This window comes from Leucopleurus acutus (genome assembly GCF_964270905.1).
Source record: "Leucopleurus acutus genome assembly, chromosome: 6".
In the NCBI taxonomy this organism is placed as follows: Eukaryota; Metazoa; Chordata; class Mammalia; order Artiodactyla; family Delphinidae; genus Leucopleurus; species Leucopleurus acutus.
In genome coordinates this window covers 106,103,840-106,124,786 of record NC_139149.1, presented here as the reverse complement: position 1 = coordinate 106,124,786, position 20,947 = coordinate 106,103,840, and the positions used below count along the sequence as shown (strand labels likewise).

The window sequence follows — 20,947 nt, the reverse complement described above, 5'->3', positions numbered from 1 at the left end:
ATGTCTTATGTGTGATAAGGGAAGATGTAATTTGCCGACACTCATTTGGGGACCTTTAATTTTTAAAAAACACAGTATAATAAATGCCAAATTCACATTTCATAATGATTTTTGATCTTATCTCTAAAAGGGAAAGGACAGATTCATGGAAAGTAGTATAATTAACACCCATTCCATAAGTGCATGTACCATGTTTTATGCTTACAGGTAGATAATATATGTTGTAAAAGAACAATCAATTGCATATTTTTGCTTAAAATCTCCTAAATTATATGTGGGCCATATATTCATTTTGTAGTTTGTTGATAATCAAACTCATCTTTAATCTTATGCAATAATGTCTGTAGTTAATGTATATTCAATCTATTTTAATCTAAAATGAGCAAACGAAAAAAAAGAGGGGAAGTCGATCGGAACAGAACTTTCTCTTTCCTTTATTCATTCAAGGGTAGCCCAGCATTGAACTTAATGACTGTCAAAAGATTTCTAATCCAGATAAATGCAGTCATATTAACTTTGAAGGTCCTCTCCCCCCCTCTAGTGGTGAAAAGCAGTATAGAAAATTGACAGGATACCCATGAGAGTGCAGCTGATAGCAAAGGAAAGAACACTGCTTGGAGAGTGACTGGAGAGGGTTCAAGTCCCACATCTGCCACTGACACCTACATGAACTTGAGAGTTCACTTGGCCTTGTGTTTTTCAGTTTTCTCATCAGACATAGAGTAATGATGATGATTTGCAAAATTGTTGCAATGGTCACAATAGAAAATATCAAATGTATTTAGAAAACGATCAAACAAAATTAGATTTTTAAATTTATTTTTAAAGAAAATACAAGACACATAATATGTTTAGTTGATTGATTTGATCCTGTGGTGGACACTCAGGGCAGCTTCCATGGTCCCTCCCTCCTGGTACTTAGAGCACTGAGTGGAGAAACAGCCTTTACCGAGTGATCAAGCATCGTGCTCCCAGCAATGAAATAAACTGACATCACGCGTCAGGTTATCCTCTGAGAAGACCTCCACATGTCATCTTCTTGCTCAAAATGTTTAACTCAAATCTAATCACAAAGGAACAATCAGACACATCAAAACTGAGGGTTTTTCTGAAAGGAAAAAAAAAAAATTCTGTTCTGGAGTCTGAAAACCTCAGTACCTTGGAATCAATGAGACTGAGAAGAATTCATAATTAAAAGAGATTTTTAAAAAGCTATGAGAACCAAATGTAATATAGGATCCTCAGTTGGATCCAGGATTGGGGAGGGGCATAGTACTGGGGCACTTATAGAGGTTTGAAAATGGGCTTTATTTGAGACCGTAATATTGAACTATTCTAATTTATTGACTTCTTTCTTGCATGTGATTGTTTAGAAGAACGTCCTTGATCTTAGGACATACATGTTTAAATATTGGGAGTGGAAGTGCCATGATTAAAATATATTTGTGTGTGTGTGTTTAAAAGTATACAAGTGTGGGCTTCCCTGGTGGCGCAGTGGTTGAGAGTCCGCCTGCCGATGCAGGGGACACGGGTTCGTGCCCCGGTCCGGGAAGATCCCACATGCCGTGGAGCGGCTGGGCCCGTGCATCCGGAGCCTGTGCTCCACAACGGGAGAGGCCACGACAGTGAGAGGCCCACGTAACGCAAAAAAAAAAAAAAAAAAAAAGGTATACAAGTGTGCTAGCTTTCCAACTTTTCTGTCACTAGAAAATTTTTCAAAATTAAAAAACGTAAAAACAAACAAATGAATGCTCTTAGATATTCTACCGATTGAAGATTTGTTGGGGTTAACAATTTCCTCTTTGTAATTGTAATTGTCCAGGGAAGAGCTTTCCTCTACAATACTGTCCACCTTCATCCGAGGCTTCTGTGACATGATCTCAGGTATTAAAGCTTGAATTATAAAGAAACAGCTCCTTTGCAAATTTCTGCCCTGGGTGGATAACTTTCCCTATTTGTAAAATGAGAATTATAAGAATAATCCTGTTTCGGGTACTGAATTCTCCAGGAACTTTATCATTAGTTCTTCACCCTTTTATAATTTTTCCTTCAAATTTTCTTCCCTCAACATTTGTTACTACTGTAATGCTATAAAATTGCTTGCATTTTTGTCCAAATTGTGTGGTTTCAAACCCCCTACTCCTCTGCAAATCTTCTCTCCCAGTCTGTAAGGCTTTCCACCCTCTTTCATTAAAACATGAAGAAAATGTACCCACTTCTCCTTCTGTAAAATCATGCTTGACCACCTTCAAAGACATCCCTCAAAACTCAGAGTTAATCGCTCTATCTTCACTCACTCTCCTCTTAATTATACTAATTGCAAGTGTGTGTGTGTGTGTGTGTGTGTGTGTGCGCGCGCGTGTCCTTTACTGGGCTGAAATTCCCTTGAACACAAGGAGCTCTTATCAACTATTGAGCATCAGTCAGAACATCTGCTGCTGATCAAGTGGACAATGTACATTTGCTGAGTGAATGTATGAAAGCAATTTGCAAACTGTAAAGTGCTAATGCTAATTGCCGCCAAGTGGCAGTGGCAGTCACACACGTTAGTCATCAGCAATGACAGTTATACACATTAGTTACTAGCATTCAGTTGGTGGTGCAAGAGATGGCAGACTAAATAGAAGACATGGGACCCTGGCTGGATAATTTTGTGTGAAGTAGGATATTTAGAGCATGGAGGTCTTGGAAAGGGATGGAGAAGGGAAAATGGCCAAACATTAATTTTATCCACACTGTCTTTTGGCCCAGACTCCAGGTGACTTTGCAGAGCTGTGAAATGTAAGGTTGTCAAATCACTGCTAGAAATATCTTCCAGTGAATCTTGTCTCTTTTGGTCCTGCCACTCCACCCAAAGCCCCTGGGAGCAGCTAGGAGGGAGAGCAAAGATGATGGACAGGATGAGGAGGGAAGAAAAGACATGATGTGTTCTACTCCTGACCTGGCGGGCCCCTTGGCCTCACTCCTCCAACTCATTTCTTTCCATCTCCGTGATGAATATTGAAATGGATCACGCCTGCTGGGACCCACTTCTAAAGGAGGTCGAGAGAGGTGAAGTGCTGCCCTCTACTGGCAGCTTCTGCAAATCTTCACACTCAGTTCGTCACATAGTCAATAAGTTGTGTTAAAACAGTCCCCCTCCTGCAACTCATTTTGAGAAGACAGTACAACACAAAGGCAGACTTTCTTTAAATTCAATACACTGTAGTAGCAAATAGCTCTTGGTCACTGAGAGTTTTCACATCTTTTAAAATCTGTTTTTAACTGTTTGCCTTTGTGTTTAAATTTGGCTGCAGGAATAATTTTAGAAATTCTTTGTGCAGGTAAAAAGTGCTGAATCACCCAAAGGACAAGTTCTCATATGTTTAGGGCATCTGCCCATTATATCTGAGGCAAAACAATCGGAAAAACAAGAGAGAGAAAGCAAGAAATAAAAGAGTTCACCTTCAATACCTTATGCAAAATTGTGTACAGAGAAAATCTACATGAAGTTAAGCAAAATATAGTAGACTATATCTAGACTGTGATGTGTAGAGAAACAAAATTCATCACCCCAAAATGTCTCTTTGGCATGTGGATTATTTCAGGCTGAAAAAAATCAAGGCCCAAAAGACTCAGGATAAACCTTTGACCTTTCCCCTAACTGCCTAAAAGAATGTATGCAGAGAACCTGTTACAGGAAGGAAGCTATCACCATAGATAACTATAGTATGAACCAGGTGGTAAACAGAGAAGAACCCAGTAAAGTCTGTTGAAATCTTCTCTGTGTCCCATTGTCTCTGCCTGGCCCGGCAAACATTTATTTATCAAACATTTGCTTTTCTATCTCCATATGAATTGCCTTCATCCCCTTTGAAGTCCCAAACCAGTACCCCCAACACCCTCGTTTATCTTTAGCTGAAGATATTTAAGGTGAGGGCTTGGGCTATTTTGGTGAGTTACTCAATTTTCCTGGGTGTCTCCCTCGTATACAATTTATTAAACTCTGATTTTCTCCTGTTACTCTATCTCATGTCCTTTTAATTCTTAGACCAGCCAGAAGAACCTAGAAGGATAGAGGAAAATGTCCTCCTCCCTGACAATATTGTGATTTATAAAAAGAAATATACACGTGGTCTTTATCCCTGTTCCTGGCACGGAGCTCCTAAAACCCCTGGACTTTCCTGTGATGAGAGCAATGAAGGTGCCGTTAGTTAATTTAAGGCGGTTACCTTTGGACAGTACTTAAGATGGGGCCTGGCTGTCAGTAGAGCCAGTCCTATGATTAGAGGATTGGCACTTTCAGTCCCATTCCCCAGCCTCCAAGGAGGGGAGATGGATGAAGATTGAATTCTATCACCAATGGCCAATGATTTAGTCAATGATGCCTATGTAACTAAGCCTCCATTAAAACCCAAAAGAAGGGGGTTTGGTGAGCTTCCAGGTTGGTGAATACATGGAGATTCAGGGAGAATGTACTGCTCAGAGGGCATAGTTGCTTCACGCCCTTTCCTCATACCTTGCCCCACGTATCTCTTCCATCTGGCTGTTCCTGAGTTCTAACCTTTTATAATAAACTGGTGATCCAGTAAATAAAATGTTTCTCTGAGTTCTTTGAGCTGCTCTAGCAAATGAACTGAACCCAAGGAGAGAGTTGTGGGAACCTCTGGTTTATAGCTGGTTGGTATGAAGCACAGGTAATAACCTGGACTTTGATGTCTGAAGTGGGAGCAGTCTTGTGGGACTGAGCCCTGAACCTGTGGGACCTGACGCTCTCTCTGTGTAGACAGTGTCAGAATTGAGTTAAATTGTAGGACACCCAGCTGGAGCTGGAAAATTGCTAGGTGGTGTGGGGAAAAAAATCCCACACATCAGCATTTGAATTGATGAACACACATTACGGTTGGTGTCAGAAGTATAGATGTTATATAAATTTTACATTAATTTAAAAGATGAAATGTATACTGAACTATTCATGGAGGGAGGGCTTTATAATCCCTTCTGTTACAGATTTGAAAGCTTTTCATTTGCTCCAATCCCAGTTTACATCCTGTCCTAAATATACACTTGCATCATTCTGAGACAGGAAGGGGGCAGGGCACAACTGTTTAAAAGAATGATCTAGCCCGAGGACAGAACATAAACCGATTAGAATCAAATAGGTCCAAGATGGCGGACTAGTCGACTTCCACTAGACCCTGAGTCTTAGGATATGCTCACTGTAACACATCAGCACAGATAAATGACACACCCACTGGCACCACGTTCCAAGGCCAGCCATAAAGGTCAAAAAGTGGGTGGTGGCCCAATTCCTGGAAATCCCCACCCCTTCCTGAAATAGCTAGAATACTCCTCCCACTCATTAGCCTATGAAATGACCCACCCCTATGAAAACTGACAACCCCATACCTTGGGGCCTGTCTTCTTCCCAGATGGCCCACACTCTGTCTATGGAGTGTGTGTATCTCCTTGAATAAACCTTCTTTCTCTTTACTGTGGCTTGCTCTTGAATTCTTTCCTGCTGAAGCCAAGAACCCACACTCGGTGGCATCCCAGGAACTCACCTGAGACCTGGGACTCATATGACCATCTTTTCCTGCCCCACCTTTCTTTCCGGCATAATTAGAGTTTATTTTTCTACAGTGGTGCCCATGGTATGCTCTTTCTGCTTCTAGTAATAAAGCTGATTTTTAAAAAAATCAATGTTTGAGAATGAGGTGAATATAGAGATTTCTCTTTCCGTGTGAGTTGCAGTCATGGTGTTGTTACTTCTCTCAGGGGCACTTGCATTTCAATCCTCTTCTCTAACATTTGTCTTTCAGTCTCCACCAGAAGGTAAAACTAGTTCATTAAATAGCTGGGGTGAGCATATGTGATGACTGTGTACAGAGCCACCTGTCAGGACCCCAAACACTTCTGCAAATTACTATAACAGTATTACAATGAGATGCTTATCTATTTCCACGTGTAGCTTTAATTTATTCATTCAATATAGACTAAGACCACAGACATAGAGAACAGACTTGCCGTTGCCATGGGAGGGGGGTGGAGGAGGGATGGATTGGGAGTTTGGGATTAGCATGTGGAAACTGGTATATACAGAATGGATAAACAACAAGGTCCTGCTATACAGCACAGGGAACTCTATTCAATAATCTAAGATAAACCATATGGAATAACCATATATATATATAAAACTGAATCACTTTGTTGTATACCAGAAACTAACACAACATTGTAAATCAACTATACTCCAATAAAATAAACTTAAAAAAAAATACAGGCTGGGCTTCCCTGGTGGCACAGTGGTTGAGAGTCCGCCTGCCGATGCAGGGGACGCGGGTTCGTGCCCTGGTCCGGGAAGATCCCACATGCCGCGGAGTGGCTGGGCCTGTGAGCCATGGCCGCTAAGCCTGCACGTCCAGAGCCTGTGCTCCGCAACGGGAGAGGCCACAACAGTGAGAGGCCCGCGTACCGCAAAAAAAAAAAAAAAAAATACAGGCTAAGACTACTAGAGATTTCCAAGATGAAATATACATACCAGTTCTCAAAGAGCCTACAACCTAATGAAAACAATTGTACTCTGCATCTTTAGAATCAAAAGAGATGCTCCTTGGAAAAATAAAAAAGGGGTTCTCTGGTCAGATATATTCAAGAATCATGACATATGATATCCTCTTTGCAATTCCCAATGCACATCTACAAACATAAAACTCTGATATTAAAGGAATTTATCTAACCTGGCTTTCTCCAGACTGCTTTTCTGTGTAGCAAAACAGTGGATAGCATCCCTCAGACAGTGCTGTCCTTTAATACAAAAATAAGGTTATTTACCATTGTGTATGGAAATTACAAAATACAGAGGAGCGATATGGAGAAATAAGATATGCTTGGAAGGGCTGGGACAGCCTCAAAGATGGAGAGAACACACTTGATCCCAGACTTGGAGGATGAGTCAGAGTTACCAGGAGCCCAGGACTAAGGAGGGTATTACAAGGGCCAGATCATACAGGCTTGGAAATCCACACAAAGCAATTTACCTTCCACCCTGTAGGCAATGGGGAGACTTTACAGAATTCTGCATGGAAGCGTCAACACATGGTCACTCTAGTTGCTCTGGAGGATGGATCTGGTGACAGGGGGACACTGGAGTTGGGGAAAAGGGAGAGAGACACTGCGCCTCTCATAAAACTGCAAGACACTGCGCCTCTCATAAAACTGCAAGGCCTCTCATAAAACTGCAAGGCCTCTCATAAAACTGCAAGACACTGCGCCTCTCATAAAACTGCAAGGTCATCTTGTAAGACAGTTTGGATACGAGAAAAGCCACACCATGAAGCTGCTGGAGTGGCCCCAGGCTCACTTCCTCCTGCCCTCCTGTCCTGTGGCTTGTCTTGTTTCCCCCAATGCACCACGCTTTCTTAGAGGTGAGACAGTGCTCTGTACTTCTTTACTCAACTAAAAAGTTTAACAAAAACAGCCTATATGTTGAATAAATGAATGACTGAAAATAGGCACCTCCATTTAAACATTCTGGTTTAAACTGTGCTTTCGTATGAATTATCTCATTTCATATGGATGTAGAAATCAAAATACCTGGAAATTCCATGAAGCCCAGGACAGCCACCATTGGATGTAAGCGCTTCCCACATAAGGCTTCTTCAAGGGTTCCTGTTCCATTACTGGGGTTTATATCAGAGAAGTGACAGGAGAGACTGTGTTCCTTCCTAGGTTGTATCCTGAATGGCAAGTGACTTTGGCTCTGCTGGCTTCTCCTGAAAGGCCTCTCCCCACTTTCATATGCAAAATTGACTGGGTTGGGTAAGATTACACCTGATACCTTTTGTTCCTTCAAATAACCTCCTCATTTTCTGGAAAGGAAGTCATTATATGCAACATTCCACATACTATCCCCGTCAAAATAGCTGACAACCAGGGATTATTAACTAGCTCTAATGCAGCATTTACTTTAGAAAACAAAGGCTTTGAAGTGACAGTAGGGTTGTTTCTCCACCCCTCCCCACCCCCTTTAAAGTGTCTGCTCATTGGATGGATGTAAAAGCCCAGAAGCCAGATAAATCTCGCTGAATGCATTTTTGGTCTTTTGTGTGTTGTTGGTTAAATCTACAGGAGTAGTCTAGATGCTGGGGTTCAGGAGTGCATGTTTGGGAAGGGGATGTATTTTCTCTTCAGAATGCGAAAAGAGTTAGATGTACTCAAGTGTTGAGATTCTCAAGTGTGCACGCACGTGCACGCTGGCACAGGAACGCACACGCACACACCTGCCTGGCTGAGCTCTCACAACACCAGCCCGTGGTCCACAAAAAAATGATGCAACTGAGTGACAGTGAGCTTCCTTCCAGGAGTTACAGTCCCAACCCCGTCTCACCTTTGGAGATCTGGCCTTAGGTGGTGCCTTGTTCAGTTGAAGTCTGAATTGAATTTGCCCCTCTGCTATGTAGCTTTTAATCTAGAAAAGTTATAAGGCGAGACCCAGAAAGTCAGAGAATGAGCAAATAAATGGATGAAAGAAAATGAAGGAAGGTGAGTTTTACAAAGAGAGCAAATTCAGAGAGACAGTTATTTATGGTAGAAAATAAAGCAGAAGTTTAGTGGCTAGAACCTCCTGGACTTACACCTCATGTCCATACAGCCACTTCCTAGCTATAAACCTTCAACAGGTAACAGGTTCTCCAGCCTCAATTTTCTCATGAGTAAACTGGGGATAATATTGCCTACTTCATGAGCATATCGTGAGAATAAAAATTATATGATGTGGCATTCTGGACACCGTGCCAAGCACATAATAAGCCCTCAATGAAAACCATTTTAGAAATCTGCTTTATTTGGGGAAGGTGCTTTCCACCTGAAGGCTAATGTTTACTTGCAGCACAGAATAAAGAACAAAGATTTGCCCAGCAGGTGAGCTGGGTGGAGAAACTGAAGTTCTCCAGAACTCTGAGTGAGGCACTCACAATGTGGCTGTACTTACTATTCTGAGTCAAGTGTAGTCTAACTCTGAACCAATATTAATATAATGTAAACATTTCTTGCTAATCCACACTAACTTAAGTTAGAGGTCAATTTACCCACTGGTTAGGGAGACTGCTCTTTTCAGGAATGAATCTTAAGCCATGTGTGTTAAACATGTTAATCTCAAACAAAACCAAGAAGGAATTCTTCCAGTGAGCCAAGCTATCTCTGTTCCTTCACTTTTCAGTCTTCAAAATAGGGATGATGATCCCCTTTTTCGAGGCGCAGTCTGGATTTAGAGAAATACAATACACAGAAAATGTCATAAATCCTACTGAAAACATCTGCATCTATTCATAAATAATATATAACACTCAGAGATCACTGGCTGTGATACTAGCTCCCCACACACAAAAGTATAGAAAGGTGCATTTAAAAGTTAGACACCTTAAAATTACAAAACTAAAGTAATGAAAAATGTCCAAAACAAATATCATACAAAAAGTCTGTCCTGGTTTTCTATAAGCATTATGCTTATTATCCCAAACAGCATATCATCTCTGACATAAAGCAGTTTTAATTCAATCCTTTCTAAAATCTAAATACAGATTGCAAAGCTCACTTCAGACACTAGGTGGCGCCACGTATCCGCCCAATGTTACATTATTTTCCCCAAACTAGGTTGGCCAGCCCATATAGGGCCTGACCTGCATTTTAACAGTTGGAGCCTGTGATGGGGAAGCCTTCTAAAATGCGATGTCTGCTAATAACTGGCAGCAGAATACAAGCATAGCATTTAGTTCTCAAATGGAGTTATCAATCTGTAAAGCTTTAACACTCCTTCAATTGCTCTCTATGTGTACAACTCAAACAAGACCTACAGTTATAAATTCATAATTTGTCCTCTAGACTTGAAGCCAAAGTTTCACTTTCAACTCTACTGACATTTTGAATAAATCAAGCAGCTAAATATTTTCAACTGCCTCCCAAAGCCTCTATTTCCTAAAAAAAAAATTTGACACGGAATTGGAAACTTTAAAGATCTGCTTGAAAACACATGGTATAGACTAATGTGACAGTAAATGGATTTAAAATCTTCAGTTTCACTTCCCCAGACACATCCATATTATTGTTAGCTTAGTAAACTACACCACTCTTGGCATTTGAAGAGGAACAAAGGAGGATTCCAAAAACTACAATAAATAAAAAAATAAAAGATATTCCTTTGCCTCTGATTTTGCGTAAGAAACACCAAGTAGTGGCAACTGATCTCCATATATTGGGACGAGATTGGCACACATTCACTTGGCAAGATGGAATGTTGTTAAAATTTAGGCCTCCTTGTTTCCATAACATTTATAATGCAATATCCTTAGTGCTTTCTTCATTTAAAAGGAAAAACATAAAAACGATAAAAACAAGTGACATGGATATAATGGGCATATAAAAGTTAAACTGATATAGTGGGATAAGACATCATAATGGGCATGCTTGTGGGTAAATACATGTGCAGATAAGAAAACAAATCCTCTCAAAGTGTGGTCTGGGGAAACTTTAAGTAAATGTTGAAGTTGCAACAACTGTATCCTGTGTCTTTGCAGATAACAGCGTCCCCAGCAGCTCTAACGTTTTCATTAAGTTCATTCACATTGGAACCCAAGTAGGAGAGTAAAGCAGTGTTAGGGGACCCGTGACATTTCTGAATTGATACCCTTAGTCGACTTCTACTCACTTTACTTCCAAACCACACGTGGGACCCTACAAGGAAAGAAGAAATGCCAGATACAGACTCCTTATTACATGGTAAATAACTAAATATCTAACTTCCTATTTGGAGGAGAAGGAATAATGAATATAATCCTATCAAGTGTACCAAGAGGTGGTAGGAGAAACCAATCTGTCTCAGATGCTGGCAGTAAAGAGATACGCTGTCTAGAGAATTTAAAGTCAGTAATAAAACTGACTAAAAAACTGCTTTTTATTAACACCACGTGCTAGCAGTTCTATACAAGGTCAGTGATACAGGGTGGACAGAACCGTTCCCTCCATGCCCATCCCTTTTGAAATACCACTGACTACAATGACTCTTCTCCTTAGGACTTGCCAGCAAGCAGGAAAGTTGCATTTTGGCAGAAGGAAAAGCTATAAGGGAAAGAATTCTTATTTTTCTAATAGGTAATGTCTGTCCAGGACTTTACACACATATGTTATCTTACTAATCCTCAACAACCACACAAGGCAGATAATACTGCCCCCATTTTACAGATGAGAAAACAGACTCTGAAAAGTTGAGCCATGTATTCAAGGTCACACAGCAACCAACGGGTGGAGCCACGGTTCTGATGGATGTCTTACATCCTCTAAACCTCACAGTTTTAACCAGCTGAGTAGTTGGGACTCATAGACTGACATCATAGACTGATCATTTTGACAATAGGTACAAAACTTGGACAAGGTATAACCTCACTTTAGTACCCTTAGTTGTCATGGGATAATAATGGGGTAGGGCTGTAGAGAGCACACCTACAATGATGTCAGGAAGCTCTCAAAACCATCCTGGCGCACAATAAACTCATCAGAGATGACAGCAAATGGTACATGGTTTTCATCCGGCAAACTTCATCTAAGAACCCTAGACACATTTTATCCCTTCCACGTGTTAAAGAATGCTGGACTCTACGTCTCAGCAGCTTCACACCTTTCCCCGTAGCTGGATGGTTAAGTTGATAATTCTGACGCTGAAGGGGATGCACACAGGTACAGGAGACTAGGCGTAGTCAGAGGCGGGCACCCTGCGAGGCCATTTGCCCCACCCCTACCCTTGTTTGTCAAGGCGTTCAAGATTTCTCAGAGAACATCCCCTTGTTTTGTCACACTCTGCCTCCTACTCCAAGGGCATAAATGCAAGATTATTGGGTGGGGGGATTGGAACGGGGGCAAAGGGATGGGTTTGTGTGGTTTCATTCTACTCAATCTTGAAGTTACTGAGAGACTGGTCACGAGACTACTGTCCTTTAAAAAGTGACCCCAAATATTCTGCCACGTGAACTATACAGCAGTTAACAAGCACATGATGCCTACATAATATGTCAACATTTCTCAGTTCAGATTGTGGTCTGTCCTGGAAAGCAATCTGAGTTTCTACCATCTGGTCTACGGCCATACCGCCCTGAACACACCTGATCTTGTCTGAATTCTTTGTATGAAAGAAGTCACGACACATATTACTGTTATTGAAAGGTGATAACAAAATCTTGTTTCTTCTTTAAATATGACACTAATTATGGGGAGCCCCACAAAGTACTAAAGCCTACCATCTTCATAAATCAACCGGACAGGACTGTAGAGGACACACAGAAGACAAAGCCTTTGTTTGTTTACTTTTTGGCCCTTGCATTATTTTAATGCAATGATACCATAATACACAGCAATCGCTCAATATAACCACTGACACTCCTATTTGTAACATGAATTTATTCCACTTTTCACAAGCCTAGATCCAATCTCTTTGGTAAATAACATTATTATAACAAATAACTATAATTTCTTTGTAACATAATCTTTGTTAAGATAGCATTTTATTTTACAATTTGAAGTTCTTACAGATAAACCCTTCTCCAATAAGATGCCGTAAACATCTTATCTTTACATGGCATTGGAAACTTAGTGGGGTTTTCCAAGCGCCCCCCCCCCCCCATCAGGCTTTTCCATGTTTGGAAATATATGTCAGGTTAACTTGTATGCAGGATGAAAAAACAATAGGAGTTATTTAAAACCTATTGCATAACCTGGAGGAAGCTCTGTGAGGGTGGGGATCTCTGTGCATGAATGAAGTGAGTTCAGCTTTTGCTAATTGGTTATATGTTCTGTTTCTGCTTTTTTTTTTTTTTTTTTTTTTTTTTACCATTTCCATCATATGATGTAACCCTGAGCATACGATCAAACCAGCCATATAAAGGTACAAATGCGATGTAAACATTCTCTTAGTTCAGGCATGATGGGACCTGGAATACCACAGGGTCTCAAAAAAAGGTTTGTTCAACACATAAGCAAGGGATGGTAGAAACGGGGCCCCTTCATCACGTTAACTTGGGGAGCCACATGCTCCCCACCCACATACTCTGCTCCTTCCTCTGTTTTCTCCCATCAAACACAAAACCTTGACTGCTAGATAGGAGCACTTGACATTGTACATACAACTGATCAGATGAAACCTCATAACATATGTTCCAGGACCCAGGGCTGGAATAAAGCAAGTATGGTCTTGGCAAAGCAAGGCACGTCTACACTAATGGCAGCACAGGAATTCTAAAGAGAACTGAAGCTTTTCTACTGTTAGAGCTTGTAAGGCAAGGAATGTCACTCGCCATCCAGTTCTACAAGGATTGAGTCATTAGCCACTGCAGTCAGTGACCTGCAACACACCCTGAAAGGAATTCAGGGTGAAGATCAGGTGCCCTGGGAAAACAGGCAAAAACAGGCCCTCAGATAGTTAGAAATATTTCAAGAGAAATTTTTTATGAACCTGGATTCTTGCAACTTCACATACCTAGAAAAAACACTACTATCATTAATTGAGATAGCCTTTCTTCGTGACTAGCAGTAGTAACGTTCTACTGAGATGTTTGCTTGATAGCACGTACCCCTCTCCCCTGGTGTCTCCTCCCACCTCTCTGGAGCAGTTCCTCGGAGCTATCTGAGAAGCTATAGTTCCCAGGCTATCGTCCTCAGTAAGTCCCTGAATAAAACTGAAACTCCCAGTTCTCACACTGTGTGTTATTTTATTTCAGATGTTAGGTTTGTTTTCCTTTTTCTACCTGATCCAATGCACAGAAGCTGAAATTAAATAAGAACATACCCTTTAAGTTCACATTACTGAGAAACGTGGGCAGGCATGGAGGGGCTGAAATGAGAATTCCTTTCCATGTCATTGCTCGAGTATTTATGTTACTATACTCAGGATCCCTTTGTCTTTAGTCTTCCTCATGCTCTCCAGGCTCCTACAAGTTTTGTGTGCAAACGTCCTGATTGCCTGAGAGTTACAAAAGCCCAGACCTCACACACAGGCTGAGGAGGAGCAATGGTCTGCTCCAAGCTTTCAGGCGAAGCACAGAGGCTGTGGGACCAATCAAATCACCTCACGACTCTGAAGGTATTAAAGACCAAGAGCAAAGACAAAGTTAGACTGTGTGAGAAAAACATTTTTTCGAGGATATCTAGAAAGAGACATTTATCGAGAGAGATATTTAGTAAGTCAACCAAAGTCGTTGAGTGTCACATTGTAAACTGGGTAAAGTCTTTGTCAGGGAATCACCTTAAATTCTCAGTCTTAGTCTTTCACATGTACTGATCCCTAATTTCTATCTTTGGGTGATTTAGCTCCCTTTTTTTACTATATCTAGAAAACAACTTTGACATCCAGGCATGTCCAGAAACACACCCTAGACATGCATCAAGCTATGGATGCTAGTACATTCTTCCATTATCTAGAAAAGCTGGCCACATGCTGGCGTGCAGACATAGACATGGAGCACATGGGAAAAAAAGAAGGTATTCTGCTCTGCAGGAGCCCGGGCAGGCTCTCATAAGGCCCCAGCAGGGTCATCAAGCGAAAGGAGGATGTTAGAAGCTTGGAGGGAGCCCAGAGGACTGCCATCAAAAGAAATAAATGTTTGGGCTTCCCTGGTGGTGCAGTGTTTGAGAGTCCGCCTGCCAATGCAGGGGATGCGGGTTCGTGCCCCGGTCTGGGAAGATCCCACATGCCGCAGAGCGGCTGGGCCCGTGAGCCATGGCCGCTGAGCCTGTGCGTCCGGAGCCTGTGCTCCGCAATGGGAGAGGCCACAACAGTGAGAGGCCCGTGTACCGCAAAAAAAAAATTAAAAAATTAAAAAAAAATAAATGTTTGAGAAATAATCCTGAAGGGGCAAGTTGAAAGGAACTGGGCTTGTTTCCCTGGATAACAGCTTATAAGTGCACAGCATGGACCAGCCTGGACAAGGCCACTTCTGGGTAGTGAGAAGGCAGCTCTCAAGCCACACAGGGCCCAGGAACAAGAGAACAGCTTCAGGGGCGATTTTTAAATTTCTGGAGAAATGTGGGGCTCTCAGATTTTGAAATGTACGTCCAAAGGAAGTGACAGATGGCTTTCTGTACCCACTTCCTGACATCAAGGGTAATCAGAGATAATCTAGTTTAGAACAACTGACAAACCTCAGAGAGAAGGTGAGTTCTCAGTTCAACACTTAGGTCACTGTTAGCTCTGTGATTCCCTGATTTGACTTGGGGGGCTGTTACTTAAAAAATGTGAAGTGTGTGTGTTCGTGAGTGTGTGATTGTGTGTGTGTGAGATAGTGGGCAGAGTATGTGAGAGTTTGTGTGTATTCATGTGCATAAGTATATTGGGAGAGTGAGTGTGTGTGTGTGTGTGTGTGTGTGTGTGTGTGTGTCAGAGTATGTGGCTCTCATCTCCTTCCTTCCCAGAAAAAATAAGTACAGACATTTCTTGGGAACATTTTTCCAAAGAGAGCTGGCACTTTGGAGACACACCCTAGCTGCTCCTTCCTTGAAGGAAAGACTGGCTTTCTCATGGCCCTGCTCCTTAGTTTCTATTCCATCACCTGCTGCAGTAAAACTAGAGATGGCCCCATCTCCAGATTAATGGGGGTCACTAACACCATAGTCCAGAGATGGAGGGATCACATGAACAGCATTTGCTGTCTATAGAGGCACTCACACTTCTTTCTTCTGAGTACACAGCTTTCTACTTCACTACAGAAGAAGAAAAAAAAAAGATAAAGTGATGTGCTTCAAGTGCAAAATATTTCTCCTATACCGTTTTGCTTTTATAAATAAGAAAATAAAATAGCTTTCTCATGGAAGCTGCAGAAATTCAATCTAATTTCCAAAGGTTTGCTTTATGACAAATGCCAAAATATGTGGCTGCTTTGCCATAAAATTCCAAGGAAATGTCACTTTCCCCTAATTGCCCCGTGACTGCTCTATTTATTCAGGAGTGAATTAAGAAAGAAAAGATCTATTTTTCATCTCACCGAGTTTTAGAGAGTATTACGCGTTGTGTAAGAAGCTCTAAATGCTTTGGAACTCATATTTCTTTCTTGAACTTCCCGTCTTCTCCTACGTATTTTAAAGTTCCAGTCAGATGAGACTATACATTTCTACAAATCTTGTGTCTCCTATATTACCTGAAGCCGAAACAGACTGCATAGCCAAGCAAACATTACCTCCACTTTTATTTTTACACAAATGCCCTTGGTGGGCAGTCACTATGCGCCCCGGGCTCCTCGGCGGGTCAGTCAATCACTACTGTCTCCAGATTCTTTAGGGGTGGTCCATCATCATTGGCCTAGGCTCCTGGGGGTGGGCGGCAGTCCCTTTTGGCCAGCTCTACCCATCTCTGCTGGAGTAACCTCCGTCCCTTCTGTCTCCTCCTGCAATACTTCTCAGAAAGCTCCAACCATGATCTGAAGTGGTGGGTGAAAAACTAGTACTGAGGGAGCTGAAAAGAGATAAGATGTGAACAACCTGGAAAAAAAAAAAAACACAGCTCCTTCTCTATGAGCAGAAATGTCCCTTAATATGGCTTCTTAAAGCCAGACTCCTCAATAGATAAGAACTACTGGAATTATTTCAGTGACTGCTTTTGTTTGTCTGAAACAGATCACATGGTCTTCCAAAGATTTCCTAGTAAGAAGTCTATTAATCATCTATTAAGTCTATTAATCGTCTATTAAGCATTCTGTGTTTTAATAACTATCAGGAATCCCGGTGGAGGAAAAACACTTTTTAAAAAAGTGACCAGGATGATTATTTGTCGGATAATGCTAGGTGTTCCGTATCCTAGTTTGTGTACGAATATTCAATGTTTTTAAATGTCTTTCACCATTGCCTGGGGTGGCTAAGCCTAGGGAGGTGTCATCCTGGTTGTAACTTAAGGAGACATCTCAGTCAAGAGCATGGGAATTAGGTGAGAAGAGGGTCTTCAATAAGTACCCATTGCCTTTAGTTCAATTCCAAGTTGTAGGAATGCAGAGCAAGGTTCTTCTGAGCCATGTTTACCCCATTAGCGCTAGCATATGGGAAGAGGTGAATACTACATCTGGTCACAAGCCACAGGGGAGAGACTCAGAGGCCAGCCTTCTAATTTGCAGCCCTGACACCCCTTCTATGATGTGGCTGTGTGCCAGAATTTCTCCTGGTTGGAGAGAAAAAGTGCAGCATCTAAGTAACAAGAGGGTCTTTCTCCTGTTGCTGTGTTTTGAAGAATGAAGAGCATCCTACCAGGTAAGCGAAGAGCTGATAATGCAAAGGTACAGAGTTGCACCTTGTTTCTGTCTGTAAGTTACCCCAGGAAACTGCTTTCATTGAGAATTGAAGGGGCGTAGGATGAAACAACTATAAAGATAATTAGGAGAAAAAGCAAATGAAAACAAAGAACACAAAACCTCTCTGAGATACCGAGGTAATGCAATAGCAAGGTATATATACTTGGAAAATTGATTGTATTGATGCAATCCTCCGCCAGCTAGCTAAAGGTCTCTCCTTTCTGTATTCAAGTTTTTAAGCTTTGAAAATCTGTAAATGTAATATTTTGGAATAGCTTTAATCAACTAAGGTGGCAATTTATCTTAGTGAAGTTAATTGTGTTATTTATTTATTTATTCATTGTCTTATTGTTTCTACCCCTTTTATACCCAAAAAAGTGTTTGAGGTGGATTCATTTGGTTACAAAGCATTTAAAATGTTAAATTAAGACACAAGAAATTCTAAATGGCACTTGAGATGCTCTTGAGAGGAGCCTCTCATCTCTTGCATTTGTAGATATCTCTTATATTCATGAATCAAATCCTGTGCATATTTAAGCCAGACCAAAATACTATAAAGCACCCTGTCTCCCATTAGAAAAAATGCAATTATTCTTCCTGGTTATGTTTTTAAAATAGCTTGACATTTATATAATTGATGAATATGTAATTTGCTAATCAGTAACGGACAGTTCCCATGGAGGTATCATTGCTAGTTTTATAATTTACAATTTCAGAAGAGTTTTATGAAAGTGAACATTAAAGCTGGGACAAGCAGAGAGAAACCACTCCAGGATGGTATTATCCTACTTAACACCCATAATACATTTAACAGTAACAACAATTAAGCTTCACAAATTGTCATTGTACTGAATTCCTATTGGATGAATTATAGATAGAGCATTTACACGTAGTGATTTTTCCCCATACTATATCCTCCGTACACAAGCATGTACCAATGAACATCAGAGCAACATACTGTACTCTAAAGGATTAAATGATACTGTAGCTTATGCCTTTATTCCTTGTATCTTTTCTCCAAATGATAATAGAGATCTCATATACCATGCATAAACACTTACATTCCCTTACTGAGAACATTTCTGATATTTTTGGTATAAGAGAGAAGAGTCATTTATTTAAAGATTGCGTTATTAATCTACAGTTTGGGGTAAATACCTAGATTATCTGGTTGGTCAATTTGTCTTTATGGCCAAGAAAAAAGACCGGCTGCCATGTTCAATCCAAATGAGTTGGTATATGAATATTTATCAGGACATCGATATTCACTGTCTTACAGTCATGCTCTAAGCTAAATAAAAGTAAAAGTAAGACGGCCACAAATATTACAGCATAATAGGATAGGAACTAAACAATATGTACAAATTCATTGACAACATCTGTGCAAGGGTTGTGGACAAAACATTTAAAAAGAAATCTACATAAAACAAAGTCAGTAAATTTATCAAACGTTGATAAATTTTTGGAGACGGTATAAAAGTACACAAAACACGGAAGAGAGAAAGAACTTTAAAAAAATAACCACTAAGCCAATACATATAGTACAAGTTTACATTTATAGTACAGAATGATGGAAACCAGAGACAAAAATGATTTGGTAACAAACAGCGAAGAAAGTTTCACCAATCGCAAGGAAGAAAGACTTTCCTTTTTGAATGAAAACACAGACGGCCACAGCTCATCCCTCCCACCCACACACACACAGAAAAATAAAAGCAAACGCAGAAGTTGTTACAGCAACACACGACAGACAGAGGTGGAAAGCGTTTGGCATGTCGCATCACAGGAAGTCAATCACGATTGGCTAACGATGATGGTACCTGGCTCTGTTGCAGGTCACTGGCTTGCCTGAGAGGAGTAACGGATGGAGGGGGCACACCTGATGTGGACGCAGACCGGCCTAGTTTGCAGCTTACTTTCGGTTCTGTGAACAAGGGGGAAAGACAGAGCATTAGCTGAGCAAAGTCTGCAGGGATGAACTGGACCCCAGGCTTTCTTCTGGTTTTGCTACACGTTCTTTTAATACACCGAATTCTTCTGATGTTTACTAATCATTGGCAGGTGATGAAACAATTTCATAACAATTGATTCTAAAAGGAGCCTTGTTCACAGATCAGCTCCTGGGAATAAAGAACAAACCACTTAAGTTCCACGCCTTGTTGCCTTGCACACTTTACCCTATTTAGAGTGAGTTTCTATAGAGCGATTACTGAAGCAACAAAATCCCACTGGGGAAAAAGCCAGTGACATGACCATTTCTGGTGCTTCATTTTCAGTCTTGGTCCAAGGGTCTCCTGTGTCCTAAAATGTCTTTTCCACCCTCTCCAAATTTTTCTTCCATCCCTCCCTCCTTTCATTCTTTCTTTTCTTCATTCATTCTCTTATTCTTTCCTTCTTTTCCTTTTCCTAACTTGCTAATTTTCAAGTCTATATTGTGCTGATTACTTTCACCATGCTTTTGATGTAACATTTCTCTAATTTAACTTCATTTGCTTTGAATTGTATAACCACTTCGAAGACTTTTGACATCTTTCATAATAATATTATTTTCCAAAATTAAAAAGCCTTCCCCTAACTCTTCCTCTATTTAAGGAGCCTAAATAGGCTGCCTAGGTCATTATCAAGATACTTTGAAGACTGCAATTTGGGGAATGGAAAGAGTTCCCTTCATTCAAGCAGCTCAGAATTTATGGTATACAGACGACACTGATTTTCAGACATATTTGAAGGTATTTATAAAGGAGAAGAAGGCATCAAAAGAAAAGTTGACATCTATGCTTTTGCCACAAACTTTTATATTAGCTGTCAGTTTTTGAGTGCCTAGTATATCCCAGCTTCTGTTTGGGCTGCACTTAAATTATCTCTAATCTTAAAGATAATCTTTAGAGTTATGAATTAGCTATAAATGCTCCCAATTTACAAATTAGAAACCTGAGGCTCAGCAAGGTTAATATTTGCATTGCAAATACACAAGCACTTTTCAAAAAAACTTTTCATTATATTAATAAATTTGACTTAAAGATGAAACTCTCTGAACTAGTGGCTTCAAATGATATTACATCACTAATTTACCAAGCAGTGGCAAGCTGATGCTAGAGAACAAGTTCTGTGCTGGATAGGAACACTATCTTTATGCCACTTTTTTTTTTTTTTTTTTTTTGCGGTACGCGGGCCTCTCACTGTTGTGGCCTCTCCCGTTGCGGAGCAACAGGCTCCGGACGCGCAGGCTTGGCGGCCATGGCTCACAGGCTCAGCCGCTCCGCGGCATGTGGTATCTTCCCGGACTGGGGCACCAACCCGTGTCCCCTGCATCGGCAGGCGGACTCTCAACCACTGCACCACCAGGGAAGCCCTATGCCACTTTTATATAAGCTGCTCTTCAGAGAAAAGCTTTGCTACGTCTGCATCACATGACCTATGGCTAACTTCAGCCTCTGCTCACTGCCTTCTGGCCATTCTCTCCCCATCCTTCACAGACACCAGATACAGATACAAAGAATAAGATAAGCTGGCATCCATTCACACAGAGACCTTTCAATACACCCTCACCCACACACACCCTTCCTCTCCCACCCCTGCTTCAAACTATTAAACAATGCCTCACGTCCATATTAGAATAATTATCTTAACGGGTACTAATAGCCTTTCTTGGC

At 40.9% G+C, this 20,947-nt stretch overlaps 1 protein-coding gene across 1 annotated transcript in view; it reads right to left on the bottom strand.

The window, feature by feature from the left end:
- The window catches only part of NYAP2 (neuronal tyrosine-phosphorylated phosphoinositide-3-kinase adaptor 2), a gene marked incomplete at both ends in the record, with an annotated part of 244,552 nt that overhangs the window by 26,209 nt on the left and 197,396 nt on the right, over positions 1 to 20,947 (bottom strand). The window contains one exon of the mRNA XM_082841248.1: positions 19,115 to 19,218. Coding sequence (XP_082697374.1) covers positions 19,115 to 19,218 — 104 coding nt within the window. The remainder of the gene's footprint in view (positions 1 to 19,114; positions 19,219 to 20,947) is intronic.